Source organism: Eschrichtius robustus, chromosome 11 (genome assembly GCF_028021215.1).
Source record: "Eschrichtius robustus isolate mEscRob2 chromosome 11, mEscRob2.pri, whole genome shotgun sequence".
Lineage (NCBI taxonomy): Eukaryota > Metazoa > Chordata > Mammalia > Artiodactyla > Eschrichtiidae > Eschrichtius > Eschrichtius robustus.
The window spans coordinates 106,454,553-106,472,746 of record NC_090834.1 but is presented as its reverse complement, the minus strand read 5'-3'; the positions used below and the strand labels follow the sequence as shown (position 1 = coordinate 106,472,746).

At 59.1% G+C, this 18,194-nt stretch overlaps 4 protein-coding genes across 5 annotated transcripts; 1 reads left to right on the top strand and 3 right to left on the bottom strand.

Annotated features, from left to right (window-relative positions):
• Positions 1-2,429: 2,429 nt before the first annotated feature.
• Positions 2,430-5,383, bottom strand: PRDX5 (peroxiredoxin 5). The gene is made up of 6 exons (XM_068556729.1): positions 5,043-5,383; positions 3,714-3,848; positions 3,076-3,207; positions 2,965-3,003; positions 2,785-2,846; positions 2,430-2,676 (listed from the first exon to the last, which is right to left on the bottom strand). Exons 1-6 carry the CDS (start codon positions 5,226-5,228, stop codon positions 2,571-2,573), a joined length of 660 nt encoding a protein of 219 aa, XP_068412830.1. The 5' UTR covers positions 5,229-5,383; the 3' UTR covers positions 2,430-2,570.
• Positions 5,384-5,888: 505 nt separating this feature from the next.
• TRMT112 (tRNA methyltransferase activator subunit 11-2) lies at positions 5,889-6,819 on the top strand. Its single transcript, XM_068556730.1, has 4 exons — positions 5,889-6,014; positions 6,111-6,212; positions 6,360-6,449; positions 6,537-6,819. Exons 1-4 carry the CDS (start codon positions 5,937-5,939, stop codon positions 6,642-6,644), a joined length of 378 nt encoding a protein of 125 aa, XP_068412831.1. The 5' UTR covers positions 5,889-5,936; the 3' UTR covers positions 6,645-6,819.
• Positions 6,768-14,580, bottom strand: ESRRA (estrogen related receptor alpha). 2 transcript variants are annotated; one of them, XM_068556728.1, is made up of 7 exons: positions 14,380-14,580; positions 12,588-12,924; positions 9,533-9,649; positions 9,245-9,373; positions 8,657-8,824; positions 8,289-8,558; positions 6,768-7,863 (listed from the first exon to the last, which is right to left on the bottom strand). In XM_068556728.1, exons 2-7 carry the CDS (start codon positions 12,910-12,912, stop codon positions 7,604-7,606), a joined length of 1,269 nt encoding a protein of 422 aa, XP_068412829.1. In that variant the 5' UTR covers positions 12,913-12,924; positions 14,380-14,580; the 3' UTR covers positions 6,768-7,603. The 2 variants fall into 2 exon arrangements, with proteins under 2 accessions (XP_068412829.1, XP_068412828.1); XM_068556727.1 differs by lacking the exon at positions 14,380-14,580 and having other exon boundaries at positions 12,588-14,259.
• Positions 14,581-15,434: 854 nt separating this feature from the next.
• CATSPERZ (catsper channel auxiliary subunit zeta) lies at positions 15,435-18,109 on the bottom strand. Its single transcript, XM_068556713.1, has 5 exons — positions 18,089-18,109; positions 17,486-17,837; positions 16,531-16,610; positions 16,268-16,334; positions 15,435-15,544 (listed from the first exon to the last, which is right to left on the bottom strand). Exons 1-5 carry the CDS (start codon positions 18,107-18,109, stop codon positions 15,435-15,437), a joined length of 630 nt encoding a protein of 209 aa, XP_068412814.1.
• Positions 18,110-18,194: the final 85 nt, after the last annotated feature.

Below are 18,194 nucleotides of genomic sequence, written 5' to 3'. Positions count from 1 at the left end.
GTGGCCTGGCCTGCCCTTATCTATAGGCCTGAAATCTGACCTGTCCGCCCTGGAGGTGGAGATCTGCCAGATGCTCTTACCATGAGATGGTTGATCTTGGGCACTCCAGCACCTGGAGCAGCTCACAGGACACCCACCACACCAAAGCTGAGCCACACAGCCAGCATCCAGGGCCACTGAGGCCAAAGGCCCACCTCCACCCACACCCAACTCCCATCATGCTGTCCAAAGGGGCCACCCCGACCCTGGAAGCCCCCTCATCCTGCCCTAAAGGCCCAGCCAGTGGCAACAGGACCCTGGAGGGGACACTTCCTCTCAGAGGCCTCACTGGACTTCAGCCAGCCCAGACATGAGGCCAGGAGCGGAGGAACAGAGGCAGCTGGGTGGCATGCATGGAGACGGGGCTTGTCCTGAGAGTGGGGAGCTGCCAGAGTGGCCCAAGTTCTGCTGGGAAGAGGATTAAGGGTGCCAGCCCGCAGGGGGCCCGTTTGACCTGCCGTCTACGCTGGCAGACACCAGGCTCTGAGAGCCCAGCTGCTGACTCCGATGCTCCCTCTACCTGGGGCTCCCAGGGGCTCCAGACCACTCACCGGTGTGCGCACAGGTGACCATGGGGGAAACCACATACGCCTCGGTTTCCTCATTTGTATGATGCGAGGATTGCGAGATGGTGTCCGGGAAAGAAAGGGCCTTCCCACCGTCCGGTCCAGGACGGCACTGTGACCCAGGGCTTGGCAGGGGCAGGTTACAAGGGCTTGGGAAGCTGGAGGGGTGGTCAGCCCCCTGCCCCACCCCAGCCCAGGACCCCTGAGGGGTAACAGACAGTGGGAGAGAACCGAAAGGACAAAGGTCAGTGGGCCGGCCATCTCGACAGGCTGAGCAGCTGGGACCCCTGCAGGGAGGCTGGCCCCCTGCTGAGGGCCCACCCACGTGGGCACCACCCCTTAGACCTCCAGCCGAGTGGTCCCCTGGACTCACCCTTCCCTCCAACACCCACAGGTCCCCCCGTTCCAGCACCCACCTCCTGGACATCACTCGGTCATCAATCCTGCCCCGCACTGGCCTCTCCCCTGCTCCCTGCTCACCCCGCTCCAACTCTACGTCCACACAGGAGCCCAGGTAGGAATCTGACCGGTCACTGCCCTGCAGACATCCTTCACTGGCCTGAGGGGCCCGCAGGGTGAAAGGTAAGCAGCTTACAGGGCTGCCCTCCCGGCATCCTCTCATTCAGCTGCCCCAGCACTGCGGCACCTTGGGGCTGTTCCACTCTCCATACCTGTGGTCACATTGCTCCCTCCATCTGGAGCACTGGTCCCACTGCCTCAAGGGCTGTCCTCCAAGAGGCCTTTCCTTGACCTTCTCTGAGACCTCTCAGCCCGCCCTAGGCAGCTCTGCACCTGCCCTGAGCCTCCGCAGATGGCCAGGCAGGGCAGGGAGGGCCCCTCGGAGCCTGGTGCTGACAGGGCACATGGCAGGGCGGTGCCACACGTGAGTAAAGTTCCCAGGGGCCAAGTCCAAAATCCTCTGAAGTGGCTGGATGAGCCAGGCCTACCTACCTAACCTCTCTGTGCCATAACACAGCAGTAAGAGCTCACACCCCACAGGCGAGGGGTCGTGGCGAGGATTTGTCGTTTAACTCGAGTACCTGCCTCCCTTAGGCTGTGAGCTCAACGCGGCAGGTGTCTAATAATCACTGTCTGCTGCCAGACACAGGGCTTCCCAGGGACAAGAGGCAGAGGCCCAAGGGGGCAGGGCCTGCAGACGGCCGTGGACCTCAGCCCCAAGCCCCGCTGGCCTCCCTGACCCCCAGCCCCTCACAGTACACCCACTGCTGGGCAGGTCTCACGAGCATCTCCTCCCCTCTACAGCTCACCTAGACTCTGCTCCCAGGAAGCCCCCGGACTCAACCGGCACTGCCTCCACTGACGGAGCCCTTTCTGCCCATCAGATGGTCCCACGTGGCCAGGGGCCCTTCTTGGGATGTGGGTGCTCCCAGAAGGGGTTCAGCAGGATCTGAAAGAATGGTGGGGCTGAGGTTTGGCCCAAGTGTTGGGGGGGGGGGGGGGCGCTTGGGACAAAGTTTCTACCCTGAGGTCTACAGTCAAAATGAGATCAGCCATCACCCAGATATCAGATGCAAAAGGTCACGGGCCCTAGGCAAGCCCAGGTCTGCCCAGGGCCTTCCCAGGTGAGCTCCCCCTGCACAGGTGAGCGCCTTCCCTCACTCTTCAGACCACTGGCCCTTTCTCAGCCTGCAGATGGAGGCTTCATAACACCTCCTTCAAGGGACTTTCTCTGACTACCTCCTAAGTTAAATCAGGGTCCCCTACTAGTCCCCCCTTCAGCACCTGCCCACTACCCTCACAGCTTGACTGTCAATGAGGCCTGGCCCTGGGAAAAGCAGGAATTCAAAATGAAGGAGACAGACATGAACCAGAAGTGTTTATTACAGAAATCTGGCCCTAAGTTCCAACTGAGTAGCCCCAGCTGAGGCTAGGCTGGCGCCCTCTGCCCAGGGCTGGGCAGATGAAATAGGAAAGAATAGAAGGAGTACATCTGGGACCGAGGCCTCAGAGCTGTGAGATGATGTTGGAGGCCAGACTGCAGGTGAGGCCCGTGCCATCTGGCTCCACGTTCAGGGACTTCACGATGCCATCCTCTATCACCATGGAGAACCTGCCAGAAAGAAGGGCCGGGCCGGTTGCAACAGCCTGGGCCTGGAGGCTGGAAATGGAGACAGGCAGGGTAGCAGGGGAACCGTGCAGGAAACCCTCCTCCTTTTACCTCTTCAGCCGTCGATTCCCAAAGAGGGACACCAGTGAATCATCTAGTAACAAATCTGTCTCCTGAAAGGAGAAGCAAAGGAAAGGTCAGGAACTCCCAGACCTGGCTGGTCCCCACACTGGCCATGTCCCTCCAAGTCCCTGCTTCCAAGATGGAGGCTAGGGGGGCGGGTGCACTCACCTTTCCAAAGGCCCCACTGGGGTCGGCCAGGAGCCGAACCTAAGGAGAAAGTAAGGTCACAAGAAAAATCTCCTGCTTGGCCCCTGATCCCCCGCAGGACCAACACCTCACCTTGCCTTCTGTGTTGTGCGCTCGTCCCCACTCTTCAGTCACAAAGACATCATTAACGCTCAGACACGCCACCACCTCGATCCCCTTGGCCTTCAGAGTGCCAGCCTGCTCCACGTACCCTGGCAGGTGGGTCTGGGGAGGGGAAACAAAGAATCAGAAGATGGATAATTGCCTCTGCTCCTCAGCCTACCCTTCATCTCTAGGCCCTCCTCACTTCTCTACTTCAACAGCTCTGATCAGACAATGAGAACTGTGTAAGCCACAGTTCCTTTTTGCCTTGGCCACTAGGAAGCTCGGATCCAAACTTAAGCGTTCCTTGGACAAGACCGTGAGCTTCCCATGGGCAGGACTACGTCTCATTCACCCAAGTCCCAAGTTCCTTCCACAGTGCCTGTCACCCAGCAGGATCAATGAGAAGTGTTGGATTTCATTGCATCACCTTTTCTCCTACATTCCTGGTACCTGTTCACAGCCTCAACTTATTTTTTAAAAACCCAATAACGGTTTTTTAACTGTCTTTAACACATCATCTACATCCTCTTGGTACAAGCTACCCCAGGACTATGTAAAGGACTAATGAACAATACAAACATGTACACAAGATCCCAATTGCTGAGCCCCAGAAGGGCAGCCCTCACCTTGGAACAGCCGGGGGTAAAGGCCCCAGGGACTCCAAAGAGCACCCCCTTCTTGCCCTTGAACAGCTCTGCCAGGTTCACCTTGTTCCCAGGCTTCCCTTCGAATACCACCACCGATGGGATGGCATCTCCCACCTAGAGGGAATGACACCAAGGTAAGGAGTGAGGGGGGGGTGCAGGAGGCCAAGGCCAGGGCAGCAGCGGGTGGTGGATGGCGCACAAAGGGCCAAGTAGCCCTGCCTGGTCCGGTGGAGCCAGGGTTGACACCCAGCGGGAAAGTCCAACCCTGTCAGAGCTTCCAGAGGTCCCTCCCCAGCAACCACCTGGTTACCCCACATCCTCCAGGTTTCAAGGTGGCCCTATTCCTCTTAAGGGCCAGTTGGTGACAACAGAAAACGGGAGAGGCCTCTCCAGGTGTCGCAAGAGGTTGAGTAAACAAGCTGAGTTACAGGAAAGGACTGGGGTAGATGGGCAGGAGGAGGAGGGGAGGAGGAGGCCCTGACAACACGGAGGGAGGGGATCCCGACCATGGCTGGGTGTCCCACCCTCAAGAAGAGAAAAAGGGAAGGCAGCAGAAGGTGGGAAAGTTGGGGAGTGGGGTGCAGGTTCCTACATCCAGAGGGTAGAGAATAAAAGAAGGAATCCCTTGAAGGGGGAGGGATCAGTCTACCTGGGAGTGTGTGAGGGCTTCATGGGGCCAGAGAAGGTAGAGAAAAGGGGGGAAAGTCAGGGGTGAGGGGAGTGCCTCTGAGAAACCCAGCAGTTGGTTGTAGGATGAAGCAGAAGGAGGGGGGAGATCTCAAAAGACTGTGGGGCAAAGGGGACTCCCAAGGAGCTGGGGATGGTTCCAGAAGATGAGAAGGGTGAAAAACTCAGAAGTGTGGGAATTGGCCACGAGTGGAGTGCAATGGGGGTGGGAAGGTATGGAGGAGGGCACGTACGGGGATTGAAAAGGGTAAAGGAGATGGTTCCATAAGGTGGGGGAAGCCATGGTACTCAATCAATCTCCTGAAAATGGTGAAGACTCAACACAGGTGTCCCAAGGTGGATGCGGAAGGGAGACGAGGGGAAGGCCCAAAAGCCTTGACTGTCCCAGGAGATGGGGCACGAGGCCCCTAAAACTGGCGACAACGTTGCAGCCACAGGGTCTTGATGAAGGGATGAGGGGGGACAGACGGCGGGAGGAGCCTCTAGGGCAGCGGGGAGGGGTCCGGAGGGTAAGAAAGAGGGTGACTCTCCCCCAGACAAGCGGGACGAAGGGGCTTGGGCAAACAGGCGGGGGGCCGGGGGGGCCGCGAAGAGGTCAGGCCTGGCTGGGCCAACGGTCACCTTGATCGGGGCCATGCCTACAGCAGCGCTTCTGAAACCTCGGACCCCGCCAAGCGTCCACTCTAGGCCTCCTTTCACGCACCCTCCAGCTCCCGCTGCTGCCGCTGCCGCACACTCAACGACGGCCACCCGAGAGACCGCCGAGCCCGCTCTACTCCCCAGGGTGCACAGCCACGCCAGCGGCATACCGGGCCTCGAAGCCACAATTGCCCCGCCCCTGACTCACGGCTAAGGTAGAAGGCTGGGCGGGACAAAGGTGCTACCACGCAATCCTGCAAAAGGCGGAGCAAAAGGCGGGGCGTAGGTCGCCCCGGCCCACTGCGAGGCGCCTCCACTGCGCAGGCGCGGGCGCCGCGCTCAGGGCAGAGTCTTCGACGCGGCTCGGCTCATCTGCATTAGGGACTGGATCACTTGCGCACTTGCAAATGGGCGGAGCTTTCGGCTGCCGCGCAGCTTATTTGCATGCAAGGATAGGGTGCTGCTGTTTTGATTGGCATAATTTACGGATTGGGGCAGTATTTCCGTTCCTTAACCGAGGAACGATGGTGTCAGGCGCCTGTGTAGGAGTAAAGCATATTTACTTTGCATTCCACGAAGGCCCCTGCATTGCAGCTGTTTTACATATTTGCATTGTACACGACTTGTAGCAATTTGAGGTTTGCCTCAGCCAAAACCACTGGGCCTGCGCCGTAGCAATCCCCTGCCAAAACGCTTCCGGGAGCAGCGCTTGATCCCATCCGACCTCCGCTCCGGCGAGCACGGGAAGTTTAGTAAGTTCGCCGTTTCCGCTCCTCCCAGCTGTCCAATAGGATAGAGCGGAGCAGCCCCGGAAATGACGCGAGGGGAATCTGGCCTCCTTCCGGTTCCGGCTTTGCGAGAGCGCGTAGCGTCGACATGAAGCTGCTCACCCACAACCTGCTGAGCTCGCATGTGCGGGGGGTGGGGCCCCGTGGCTTCCCCCTGCGCCTCCAGGTACCGACCGGGGGCGATCTTGGGCCCCTCTCCTGGGGGCGACGGTAGGAGAACCAAGATCTGGTCCCTGCCTAACTAAATCTCTCCACCGCGCAGGCCACCGAGGTCCGCATCAGCCCTGTGGAGTTCAACCCCGACTTCGTAGCTCGTATGATACCCAAAGTGGAGTGGGCGGCGCTTCTGGAGGCTGCCGACACCGTGAGGACCCTCGTTTTCTCCCGTGCACACCTTGGGTGGGGGGGGGGGGGTGTGGTCTCACCGCAGCCCTTTACACCAGGCCAGGGAGCCTGGCCTCAGGGCGAGTGACGGGGATACCCAGAGATGATTTAGGCCTCTTGCCCACAGTTGCATCTGGTCGAGGTGCCCAAAGAGCCGATTCAGGGATATGAGCATGACGAGAGATTTCTGAGACAGATGCACCACGTTCTGCTGGAGGTGAGAACCGGCCCATTACTTGCTTCCTGGCCATACACCCACACCTGGAGGCTGTCAGTGCTCAGCTCTCTTCCCCTGTTCCCGCAGGTGGATGTGTTGGAGGGCACCCTGCAGTGCCCAGAGTCGGGACGTCTGTTCCCCATCAGCCGTGGGATCCCCAACATGCTGCTGAGTGATGAGGAAACTGAGACTTAAAAGCGTGCCAGGCCCGTTTTTCATTTTGTGAGCGTGTGTATCTTTGTTTACGTATATCCTGTTTGGTACTTCTATCCTGTGTATCCCCAACCCTTGGTCCAGTGACACACCAAACACACCGTGTTCTTGAGCTCGGTATTATATTTTTTTTCTCATTAAAGGTTCAAAACCAAAAGCGGTTTCTCTTTGCAGCAAATATACATTAAAATAGAGTCTCTGTACAGCCGAGGGCTCTGGGCCCTGGCTTGCCCCATGTCCCTGCGCCTCCCTGGCCAAACCCAAAAATAAATATAGTGTTATTGCTCTGCAGGGCATAGAGACAGTGCTCTCCCTACCCCGTGAGGAGGCTGGGTGGGAGCTGATGGGGGCGCCCTGGCCACCCCAGGGGCCCAGGGGCTGGAGCCTGCTTGGAGTTATTGCTTCAAGGGGGGGGGGGCAGTAATGCCCAATGCAAATGATGAGGAAAGGAGCGAAGGGAGCAGGGGCCTTTGCTCTCCAAATCCCTCTCTGTTCTGGAGAGGAAGTCGGATTAAGCAGCAGCAAGAGCATCACCCACTGGGAGACTGTGGCCTCCACTCCCTTCCCTCCCTGAGATCAGGCTTCTGCCCCCCCCACCCCAGCCCCACACGCGCACACACGCACACACACACACACACACACACACACACACACGTCCCCTACAGCCCCCTATGGCTTCCGCAAGGCCCCCTACACCCTGGGGGCACGTTATGGCTTGCGAGGGGCAGCACTGTGCCCAGAGCCTGGGCATGCACGTTCCCAGCTTCTGACGCCCCCCTGGGAGGGGGGAGGGGAGGGCGTAGGGCCTGCTCCGGCTGATGGTGTTGCCCTGGCCCTGCCAGCAGGCTGTGGCACCGCCCGGACCCCAGCTCTGCCCCACTGGGGCTGACCCCGTGCTGGGCGGGTCCTGCCAGCACCCCCACCCGTGCCCAGCCCTCGCCTCAGTCCATCATGGCCTCAAGCATCTCCAGGAACAGCTTGTGCATGGGCACCTTGCCCTCCAGCTTCACCCCATAGAAATGGGCCAGCACTTTGCCTGCCGTCTGGCGGAGGAGCGGTAGCGTAAGCAGCAGCCTGCCTGCCCGCCTCCGCTCAGCACCCCCTCCGGGGCCCGCCCGACCAGCTTCATACTCCAGCAGGGCCTCGTGTAGCGCCTCTCGAAGCTGCTCCACAGCCTCAGCATCTTCAATGTGCACAGAGTCTGCAAGGAAAGGCGAGAGAGCTGTTGACACGGGCCGTCCCCAGGAAGGGCAGAGCCGCACCTGCCTGGGCACTGCTGGATGGGTCCCAACCAGGAGCCAGACAAGGATTTGCTGAAGCACCCCCCACTGCCCCTGCCCATGAGCCAGGGCCCACCCTTTCTCCCTCGGCTATGGCCGCCTCCCGTCCCCACCACCTTTTCTCTCACTAAATGGTTCACCTTCCCACAAAAGTATGGACACGGGGGCTCAAAATGGCTGCGTGCAGTTCTTGGACCTGTCCTTGCCGGGCCTTGTGACTTTCAGGAAGTCACTGTTCTTCCCCTAAGCTACCGTTTTCCTTGTCTGCAAAATGGGACTGTGCCACCATCAGAGTTAAAAACCAGGGGGCCTTATAAAGAGACCTGTCGCACTTGGCCAGGCTCACCTGAGTTGGCGAGGGCCAGGGCCTTCAGCAGGACGTACTCCTCGCGCTCCAGCCGCAGGGCCTGCAGTCGCCGCACCAGCTGCAACAGGGCAGCCCCCAGTTCCCCCAGGCCAGCTGCTCGAGCCCCCTCTTCATCCAGGACCAGGTCCTCGGCAAAGGCCAGCTCATCCTGCAGTGGCAGTGAGCGCTGGGCCACGCCCAGCACCAGGACCTCCATCCACACGCTCTGCAGAACTGACATCTGGTCAGACAGCGACAGTGACGAGAAACCTGGAGGGCAGTGGGGGGCAGAGCTGGCTGAGCAAGCGCACCAGAGCAGGCATGGCCCGGCCTACCCAGGGAAGCCCCACATCGCCTGGGCCCTTTACCTGGGATGCTCTTGGCCCAGCTGATGGTGACCACGATCTCTCGGTCAAAGAGGTCACAGAGGGTAGCCACGGCTGGGAGGTGTCCGTCAGGGCCCGCCGGGTCGGGCATGGCATACAGCTTCTCGGGCTCAACCACCAGCAGGTGGGACACCAGTGCATTCACCGGGGCTGCAGTGATAGTTGGAAGAGGCACTCGAATTCATCACCTTGCCAGCCCTTCAGGGTCAAGCATCTTCCCAGCGTCAGTCCCCCTGTGGCCTTCCTCAATAGCCACTGGCCAGCCAGGCTCAGACACCTCTCTCCGGGAAGGGCCGCACTATCTCCCAGGGAAAGCGTCTTGTTTGTGGACAGGTTCTGAGCGTTAGAAAACCTTCCCTGCTCCCAGCTGTACTGCTCAAGGCCTGACATAGAAAAGGGTATTTTTGTAAATACTTCTTGGGGGAAATGAGTAAACGAATAGATGAAGGGAAGATTTGGGTCCCAGTGCCCAAGATAACGATTATCCCGGGTGAATGACGTCAGCCAGGTCTCCCATGTCCGAGCTCCACCCCAACCCCAGAGCCCCCAAAGACCCCACTGTGCTCTCACCTGTTTTCCGAGGGCCTCCAGCTACTGCCAGAGGTCCAGCAGGAAAGGGGCCCGGGAAGGGCAGCGGGTCCACCTCTGGCCGCCGCTTGTACTTCTGTCGCCCACCCCGGACACGGTCCAGACGCACCCCTTGAATTGTAGGACAGGGCTATGTTCATGGGGCTGGGGCTGGCCTGCTCTCCAGAGCCCACCTGCCCAGCCCAGTCCGCCAGAACTTCTCAGGCCTTGCCCAGCCCGACCCCATGCGCCCAGCGCCCCCGCCTTGCCCAGGCCCCCGCCAGCGCTCACCCTCCTTGAGCATGCCCACCCGCAGGCACTTGGTGAAGCGACAGGCCTGGCAGGCCTTGCGTCTCCGCTTGGTGATCTCGCACTCGTTGGAAGCCGGACAGCTGTACTCGATGCTCCCTGCCAGGAAGAGGCAGGGCTCCAGTGGCAGCCTCCCGGGGCCCAGAGGAGACCCAGTGGACAGGAGTGCCCTGACTCACCCCGGGTAAGCACAGGTCTGGGGAGAGCAGGAGTGCTGTGAATGGGGCAGGGAAGCCCGAGCACTGAAGGGAAAGGCCACTGGGCTAGCGGCCCCGGCCTGGGCAAGGGAGGGGCTGGGACCAGAGGAGTCGGGCTGCACCTGGCCCAAGCTTCTTGTCAAGTCACGTTTCTGGGCTGTGCTGCTCTCATCAAGGGCCACAGCGGCCTCCACATTGCTACCTCAAGCGGTCAATTCTCATCCTTATGTCATTTGGCCCAATGGAGCATCTAATGCCATTGATCCCTCCTAGAAACACTTTTCTTCTTTTGTTTCTAGGACACCACACTCCCGGCTTTCCTCCCACCTCACTGCCACCTCGTGGCTTCTGTGCATCGGCCCACGCTCCTTCCATTGAAGACCCCTAGGGTGGCCCTCCGACCTGTCTCCACTGACTCACTCCAATGGTGACCTCACCAAGTCGTGGGCTTTCAAATCTCCATCTCTGGCCTAGACCAGCCTGAACTCTAGACGTATCCCACTGCCTCCTCCTGCGTGCCTGGAAGACACTACAAACTTAACCAGTTCTAGATGGAGCCCCCAACCTACCCCTCCAAAACCTGCAACCCCATCTGTCCAGCTGCTCAAGCAGAAATCTAGGAGACATTTTTAATTCCTCTCTCACACCCCAAACCCAACCCACTGACAGATCCTGGTGGGCTTCACCTCCTAATATGTCCAGAAGCGCCCCTCTTCTGCCCCTGGCAACTGTTTCTACCCTTGACCAGAGTCACTGTCACCTCCCCTGCTGCTCTGTCTTTGCCTCCTTCGGTTACTGTCAACACAGAGGCATCCTATTAAACCTAAGACAGGGAGTTCCCTAGCAGTCCAGTGGTGCATTTCTCCTCACAGCCTGCTTTCTCCTACACCCTACCTGGGCTTCTTCAGCTCAAGACACCTCTTCAGGGAGGCACTCTAGAGTCCCAGACCCAGCCAGGCTCCCTGGCACACACCCTGCTCCTCGCCCTCCAGCACTCACCACAGCTGTACTGTAACAACTGTGTGCGGTTCATTGTTGCCTCTCTCTCGCCTCTGCTGGAATGTAAACTGCTTGAGGACAGGAGCGATCCTGCCTTAGTCCCCGCTATGCCCCCACACCTGGAACAGTGGTCAGGACAGCAGAGCACAAGTTTGTGAAGAGCAAGGATCCTGGAGGCTGCCACTTACCAACGGTGTGACCTTGGGCAAGTCCCACACCTAAGCCCTCGAACCCTCAGTTTTCCCATCTGTAAAACTGGGATGATTAAAAACTACTTCTGGGCTTCCCCGGTGGCGCAGTGGTTAAGAATCTGCCTGCCAACGCAGGGGACACGGGTTCGAGCCCTGGTCCAGGAAGATCCCACATGCGGCAGAGCAGCTAAGCCCGTGCGCCACAACTACTGAGCCTGTGCTCTACAGCCCACGAGCCACAACTACTGAGCTCACACGCCACAACTGCCAAAGCCCGCGCGCCTAGAGCCCATGCTCCGCAACGAGAAGCCACCGCAATGAGAAGCCCGTGCACCGCAATGAAGAGTAGTCCCCGCTCGCCGCAACTAGAGAAAGCCCGCGCATAGCAACGAAGACCCAACGTAGCCAAAAATAATAAACAAATAAATAAAATAAATAAATAAATATAAAACTTTATAAAAAAAACTACTTCTTACAAAGGTGAGTTGTGAGAACTAAATGGGAAAATCAAGGTAAGACATTTAACACAGCTCACAGCACCTAAATGCTCAATAAATGATCACTATTTATGGCTAGTGCTCGATAAATATTTGTCAACAGAGAACGAAGCATTCCAGGGTGGGTAGGAGACACCTGGACCCGGACCTGGACCTGTTGGCTCAGGTCTTCGGGCCAGAAGGGAGCACAGAGCTTTTAGACCAGCGGGTCTCAGCCAAGTCAAAACTTGCTAGAATGTCACAATCAGTCGTGAGGCATCTGTCCAAAGTTCAGTTATTAGTAATAAGCAGAGGCAACAGTCTGGCCTTTACGAGCTTAGCTCTGGACCTCAATCGACCCAAGTTCATATCTTGTTTCTGCCATTTTTCTACCTGTGGGACCTGAACAAAGTTTTGAAAACCTCTCTGGGCTTCAGTTATAATAGTGCTGGCACCTTAGAGATTGCTGTGTGGGTAACTGAGAGCATAACGTACCAGGGCACAGTGCCTGGCACTCAAGAAATGTTCTCAAAAAGGCTACATGTTATAACCCCCAAGTAACCAATGGTTTATATAAAAATATAAGTAATGGGCACATCCCAAATAATGCTTATTACATCACCGTCTTGCTCACTCGTATTTTGATATGCTTTCCTGAGTGAGAAAAATTCAGTGAGTACTATTGGCAGGGATGCCTAATAGTCTTTTTAAAGTTAGGTGCTGAAATATGACGTAGCCACTCTCAGTTACCCATAAAAACCTGCCTTGTGCTCGTGCTGCTTTGGGGAAATCAACACAAAAGGGGGCATGTTCTCTGCTGGTGAGAGGGCAGCAGCTGCTGGAAGCAAGAATAAAGTTTAGGAGCAGGCAGAGGCTGCTTTGAATTTTTCAGAGCCGCTGTGGAAGGTGCTGGGCCTAGAGTACCCAGAAACTTAGGAGGCATCTTGAGTCCCACTCTCACACCCCACATCCAATCCATCAACACATCCTGGTGGCTTTATTTAACGCTTAAGGGAAAGGACGTTCCTGGGAGGTAGGAGGGCCTGGGAACTCCAGGCTGCCAACCCCAAGTGGTACCACGGCAGCCTGGGGGCCTACTGCCACCCAGCAGTGCACCAACTGGGGAGCGCCAGGCCCAGAGGGCGAAGGGCACAGGAGCGGGGTGGGGGCTCACCCTGGATGGTCCTCTTGAAGAAGGCTTTGCAGGCCTCACAGGATGCCACACCATAGTGGTAGCCGGAGGCCACGTCCCCACAGACCAGGCAGAGGCGTTTGGGCAGGGAGCTGAGCACCAGCTTCCCACCACCCTGCTCGCCAGGCCCAGCCCCCTCCCCATCCTCCTCCTCCTTGTGGCCTGGGAGGCAGCGGGTGGGAGCTGGGCCAGGGGCCAGGGCCACGGGGGGCTCAGTCTCAGTCTCCGAGGAACCCTTTGGGCTGTCAGGACTGGCTGGCTCTGCCTTGATGTAGAGAGGCTCAATGCCCACCACCTGGCTGGACATGGCGCTGGTCACCTGCGGGAAGAGACCCGTCAGGTCACAGGGAGGCACTGGGATGGGGGATGGAGACACCCTGTCACCCTGGTTGCCCAACCCCGGGCCTGGGGCCAGGCTTCCAGGCTCAGCAAGAGGGTGGGGGGGACAGAGTCCAAGGAAGGCTGCCCATGAAGAGCCCCCCCCCGCTGTTGCCATGGAAACAGAGTCTCCAGAGCCAGTAACTGACAGCAGGTCTCCCACTTGGGAAACTGCAGGAGGCTTGGAAACCCCCTACTCCCACCCAGGCCAAGGAACAGGGTAACCTAAGTGCCCAAGCAACCTTCAACCCCGTCTGGAATCCCCAGCCAGGAGTGAGATACCTCTCAAATTTTCTCCAGACGTTAGAGAGCTCAGTGATCTCCCCCACACCTGGGTATCCTCAGTTCAAGAGCGAAACTAAACTGAGGCACACAAACCCAAGGGCAGTTGATGTGCTCACACATGCGTGTGTGTTTACACCCTCACACTCCCACTCACCTGGGTCCTCAGGTGTCCTCACCTGCGCACACACGCTCACACAATCACTCTCCTGGGCAGGTTCACACTCACACATGTCCTTTCCCAAACCCCAGCTCTCACTCATGCTCCCGTTCGCCTTCGCACATTCCTACTGCGGTGCACACCCCATAACAAAGTCACACCCAAGGCTCATGATCACACTCTCGCTCACACACTCTTACACTCACTCTCACCATGCCCCCACACTCACACACACACACAGGCATAGTCCCTTGTGGAAACACATTCAGAGCCTCTCACACCTGACACATCGCCACCTCCTGCCCCAGGCACACCAGCGGGCGCAGCTCCACCTCCTTGCACCCCCTCCAGCACATTCGCTCTTACACTCCAGCTGCCGCAGAGTCCTCCACCACGGGGCGCCCCGCCCCCCCAACCTGCGCACACCTCCGGGAAGTTGCCTAAAGTTGCTGCGCCTCCCCTCCCCCTCCGCCCGCGGGGGACCTCGATCAGGTTATCAGGAAGTAATGGGGGAGCGCCAAGGAGGAGGAAGATCTCCCCTGCCAGTGCGATGACCTTTGACCCAGAGAGGAGGGTGGCCCTAGGCCCCTTCGAGCGCCCCCACGTGGTCTTCAAAGCCCCTTCCCCGACAGGGAACCCTTCCCATCTTCCAGCCCGGCCCTCCCCTGGGACTTCGGCATGCTCCAGGTGCCGGATTGAACCCTGCCCTGGGACTGGATCCGAAGCCCAAGCCCGACCCTGGTCTCAGGCCGGCGCCCTAAGACCTGGACGCCATATCCCGCCCAGACCCTGACCCTGTCTGGCTTTCGACCGGGTCCCGACCGTGACCCGGGCCGGACCCGGAGCCGGACCCCGCCTGGAGCCCGCCCCCCGCCCGCCTCCCTGCCCCGCTCGCACATGGCCCCGGCGCACCGCCCGCCCACCCTCCAGCGGCGCTCCCCTCCGCCCCCGGACCTGGGGCCCCGGCAGGGCGGGCGGGCAGGCATGGGGGCCGAGCGGCCCGGAGCGCCGGGGTGAGCCTGGGGCCGCGGGCGGCCCCTCCTCCGCCGCCTCCTCGGGCCGCGCCGCCCCGCCTCGCCGCGTCCCCTCACTCGGCGGCGCCGCCGGCGGCTTGTAGGACACAAAAGGACATCGCGGCCGCTTCCTACTCCGCTTCCTCCAGCTGACAGCGGGGGCGGGGCTGGCCGTGCGCATGCAAAGCAGGGGGCGGGGCCCAGCGCCCTATGCTAATCAGGCAAGTGGGCCGAGCAGCGCCTGCGCGCCGGGACGTGTCGGGGCGGAGCCGGCGAAGCCAGCGGGCGGGCCTTCATGAAGGCCTCGCCCAGCCGCCGCCGAGCCACAGCGGCGTGCTTGCTTGCGTATGCGGCCGCTGAGAGGGCGTGGCCAGAGGAGACGCGGAGAGGCTACGGGAGGGGGTGGGGCCAGGAGCGTTCTTACGTAAAGAAGGAGGCGGGGTGCGCTGTGCGCAAGGGAAATGGGAGAGGTAGTTCAGCGGCCGCCTCGGAGGGTCCGGGAGACGATATACATATGTAAATGAGAGGGCGGGCCCAGCGCGGGGGCTAGGTATCTGCATATGCATGAGGGGCGGAGCCTAGCAGCCCAAATTAGAAAGGAGGTGCTGTCCCTTTCCCTTTTCCGCCTTCCCCCAAGATAACACAATCGGGGCACTTGAACCGCTCACCCAATATCCCCACAAAGCTGCTGAACCCGGAGTGGGAGAAGCAGACCTAATGCATGCAAGAAGTCCTGGATTTCGAATCCCGGGAAGGCGGAGCCGATAGGGCCCGAACCGAGAACGCTCAAGGTCACTGCGGTGACCGAGTGAAGGTCACAGGGAGAGGCGGGGCCACGTGCGTCCGCCTCACGCGGGCAGCCACGCATTGACTCACGGACCATGTACAGAAGACTCTTTTATTTCTCTAGGGCTCAAAATCCACGTGGACAGGGTCGGGCTTGGATCTGGGACCAGGGCTGGAGTCGGGCGGTCACTCGAGCCCGAGGCGGTGCTCTCAGATCACCTTGACTTGCAGCCTCTTGTTCCGGCGCCTCTTGAGCCCCTCGATGTATCGCTGCAGCTGCTTGGTCAGGAAGTGGTCCCGGCCGATCTCCGATCGGTAACCTGGAGGGCAGAATTCCACTCAGGGCAGTGAGCAGGGGCATGGCCTCCCCAGCAGCTGGTCTTTGTTCTTTGGGCAACTTTGGATCTCCAGGGTACTGGGACCTGCCTGTTTTGTTTGTTGCAAATGGTCAAGTCATAGACCTGTGCTCCACAGATGGGGAATTCAGAGTAGGATGGGGGTGTTGGAGTGGAGGATGGATGAGGAAGGCAAGTTTAGAGATGTTGCCGGCCTGAATTAGGGCACTGGGAGAAGGCAGCTTTTGGGACACCGCTTCGACCACCCAGTCTCAGCCATTAGCCCTCCCCACCCCACCCCCACATTCATAAGGTAAGCAGGGCAAACCAAAGGAAGTTGACTCAAATAATCCACTGTCCAAAGGCTCCTCACAGCTACCAGGGAGGGGCCAAGGCCACAGAAAGGCTGTCATCCCCAATGGGCAAGTGAAGAAATAGCCTTAGAAAACCTACATCAGGTTGAGGGGGGCTGCACTGAGGCTAGAGCCCAGGCCCTTGACGGTCACCCCATGCTGTCCCCATTGGGTCTCCCTGTGCCCAGTCTCCTAACTTTTTACTTTTCATGGGGCTTCTGGAATATTTGTGGGTGGTAAGGGAATCTGACAAGGCAGACACATCCTGAAACCCCACTCCCACAGGCCGAAGCCCTGCAAAATCCCCCACGGTCTCTTGCTGGAGCTGGGGGGGATGGGGAGTGGGGAGGCTCACTCCGGAGGGCTTTGGTGAGGATTTCCAGAGCTTCATTCTCCATGAGTTCAGTCAGGGGCAGGGGCAGCTGGAGAGGCAGCAAGAGACTCAGATGTACAAGGGACTCCAGCTCTGCCCGCAGCTGAAATGCCCCACCTGCTCCCTCCAGCCCCAAGACCCTCAACCGACCTGCCTGCCCCCCCCACCCTCTCACCCCTGAAACCCCCAACCTGCCCATCCCCCACCCCCCACTAAACTCCCCGGTCTCCTTGGGTGCCTCCAACCCTGCTTTGCTGCTCCACCCAGTAGGCTCGATGGGGTGTGTGCTTCGAGATATTGAGCGATGACACTGAGGAAGGCTTTTCTGGGAGAAGAGAAAAAAGGGATCAGTCATCTGCAGACTGCTGAGACTTCCCTGGAGCAAAGGAGATGTATGGGTAGGCATGTTGGCCGGGGGTGGGGGTGGGGGGGCTTCAGAGACCAGCTCCAGGTTCCACTTTAGTGGGAAACAGTATGGGACAGTGATTTAAAGCCTGGGCTTTGTTGTCCCACCCTCCGAGGTTCCAGTTATGACTGCCCCACTTTGTGAGACTTAAGGCCAGTGACTGACTTTCTGACCCTCAAGTTCTTCATCTGTACAATGGGATAATAAGAATGGCCCCATATGGAGGTTGTGAAGTTTAAAGGTGATCATGCAAGGGAAGCCCAGTGCCTGGCACAACAGCTAGTGCTCAATAAATGGCAGTTGTTATATTGTTGTATGTTCCAATTCCCTGATGAAGGGCTGGAGAGCAGAGGTGGTGGGGAGAAAGGGGAGGCATGTCCCAATCAGCGCACAGCGCAAAGTAGGAAGTAAATACTTAAAAATTGTAACCAATGACTTAATGAATGAAAGAGAGGCACCTCCTCAAGCAGCGCAAATCCACTGAAAAGGCATTAACTCCCTCCTTTCAACTATCCGGGTGATTCCATTAAGAGCACAGGTCCTACCGCGCTGCCTTTGCGCATTTTCCTGCTAGTCTCTATGACCCCAGGACTTTGTACGACGCCTGCCCGGCAGGGGGCGTTCCTAGAAGGTCTGGTTGATTTAAGGCGTGGAAGATTAGCGTTGGCGCCCCTTCCAGGGAATCCTAGAAACTTGGGTCCCACGGTTTTCCCCCATTTTACAGCAATAGAAACTGAGGCCCTGGCCATCCCCCTGCCCTGTGGGCGCCCACAGCCCGGTGAAGCCACACTGACCGCTGTCGGTCTTGGAATCGTCCTCCTCTAAAGGGCCTCCCAGGGAGCTGCCGCGGCGCATCGCCAGCTCCATCAAGGCGTGCTCGTCCAGCTCCTCTGGCTTGAAGTTGTCCTTGTCCTCTCCGTCATCCGATTCTTCCCAGCCACCGTCCGAGTCGTGGCCAGCCTTTTGGTTGTAAGACCAGCGAGTCTTGCCGCCTACGCTGCTGCCCTCCAGTTCCGAGTCCTCACGGACAGTAGGCAGCGGCACATTCAGCTTCGGCTGCGACAGCGTGGCCGTGGTCCACAGATTCCGGATGTCGTGCGGGCTCGACTTGCCTGAGCCACGGTGGCCCGAAGACTTGGCCAACGCCTGTGGGCCACATACACCGAGGGAAGCCAAGGGCCGTGGAGAATTGGGGAGGGAAGGAAGAGCAGGCTGGGGGCGGGGATCCTGAGCCCATCCAGGGCCGAGACTCAGTTGCCGGGGTGGGGATGGGGAGGGGGTGATTGTTGGGAGCTGCCCTGAGCCAGGGCTGAGTGAGAGGATAGCCAGGGGCCCAGGGTGGACCTAGGATGAGTCTGGGGGCTGACAGGGTGAGGAGGACCAGGAAGAGTTCTTACTTTGAAAGGCTTTTCCTCCATGGTTCTGCCCCAACGGACCCAGTCGCCAAAGGCCTCGGGGCGAGGAGGAGGGGTCACGCTCCAGGAAGGGGGAGGGGCAGGGTCC

Bases quoted from the DNA above. Each gene is read 5' to 3' on its own strand.
- ESRRA (XM_068556727.1), bottom strand. From the start codon at position 13,101: ATGGCAACAGCGGGGGGGGGCTCTTCATGGGCAGCCTTCCTTGGACTC. The intron at 9,650-12,587 runs GTGAGCCCCCAC...TCTTCCTGGCAG, and splicing joins CTTCAAGAGGACCATCCAGG to GGAGCATCGAGTACAGCTGT. The intron at 9,374-9,532 runs GTGAGCGCTGGC...CTACAATTCAAG, and splicing joins GGTGGGCATGCTCAAGGAGG to GGGTGCGTCTGGACCGTGTC.
- TRMT112 (XM_068556730.1), top strand. From the start codon at position 5,937: ATGAAGCTGCTCACCCACAACCTGCTGAGCTCGCATGTGCGGGGGGTG. The intron at 6,015-6,110 runs GTACCGACCGGG...TCCACCGCGCAG, and splicing joins GCTTCCCCCTGCGCCTCCAG to GCCACCGAGGTCCGCATCAG. The intron at 6,213-6,359 runs GTGAGGACCCTC...TCTTGCCCACAG, and splicing joins TTCTGGAGGCTGCCGACACC to TTGCATCTGGTCGAGGTGCC.
- PRDX5 (XM_068556729.1), bottom strand. From the start codon at position 5,228: ATGCCGCTGGCGTGGCTGTGCACCCTGGGGAGTAGAGCGGGCTCGGCG. The intron at 3,849-5,042 runs GTGACCGTTGGC...CATTCCCTCTAG, and splicing joins TAGGCATGGCCCCGATCAAG to GTGGGAGATGCCATCCCATC. The intron at 3,004-3,075 runs GTGAGGTGTTGG...CTTTCTCCTTAG, and splicing joins CGCACAACACAGAAGGCAAG to GTTCGGCTCCTGGCCGACCC.
- CATSPERZ (XM_068556713.1), bottom strand. From the start codon at position 18,109: ATGGAGGAAAAGCCTTTCAAA. The intron at 17,838-18,088 runs GTAAGAACTCTT...TGTGGCCCACAG, and splicing joins TGGAGGAAAAGCCTTTCAAA to GCGTTGGCCAAGTCTTCGGG. The intron at 16,335-16,530 runs GTTGGAGGCACC...CTGCCTCTCCAG, and splicing joins GGGTGGAGCAGCAAAGCAGG to CTGCCCCTGCCCCTGACTGA.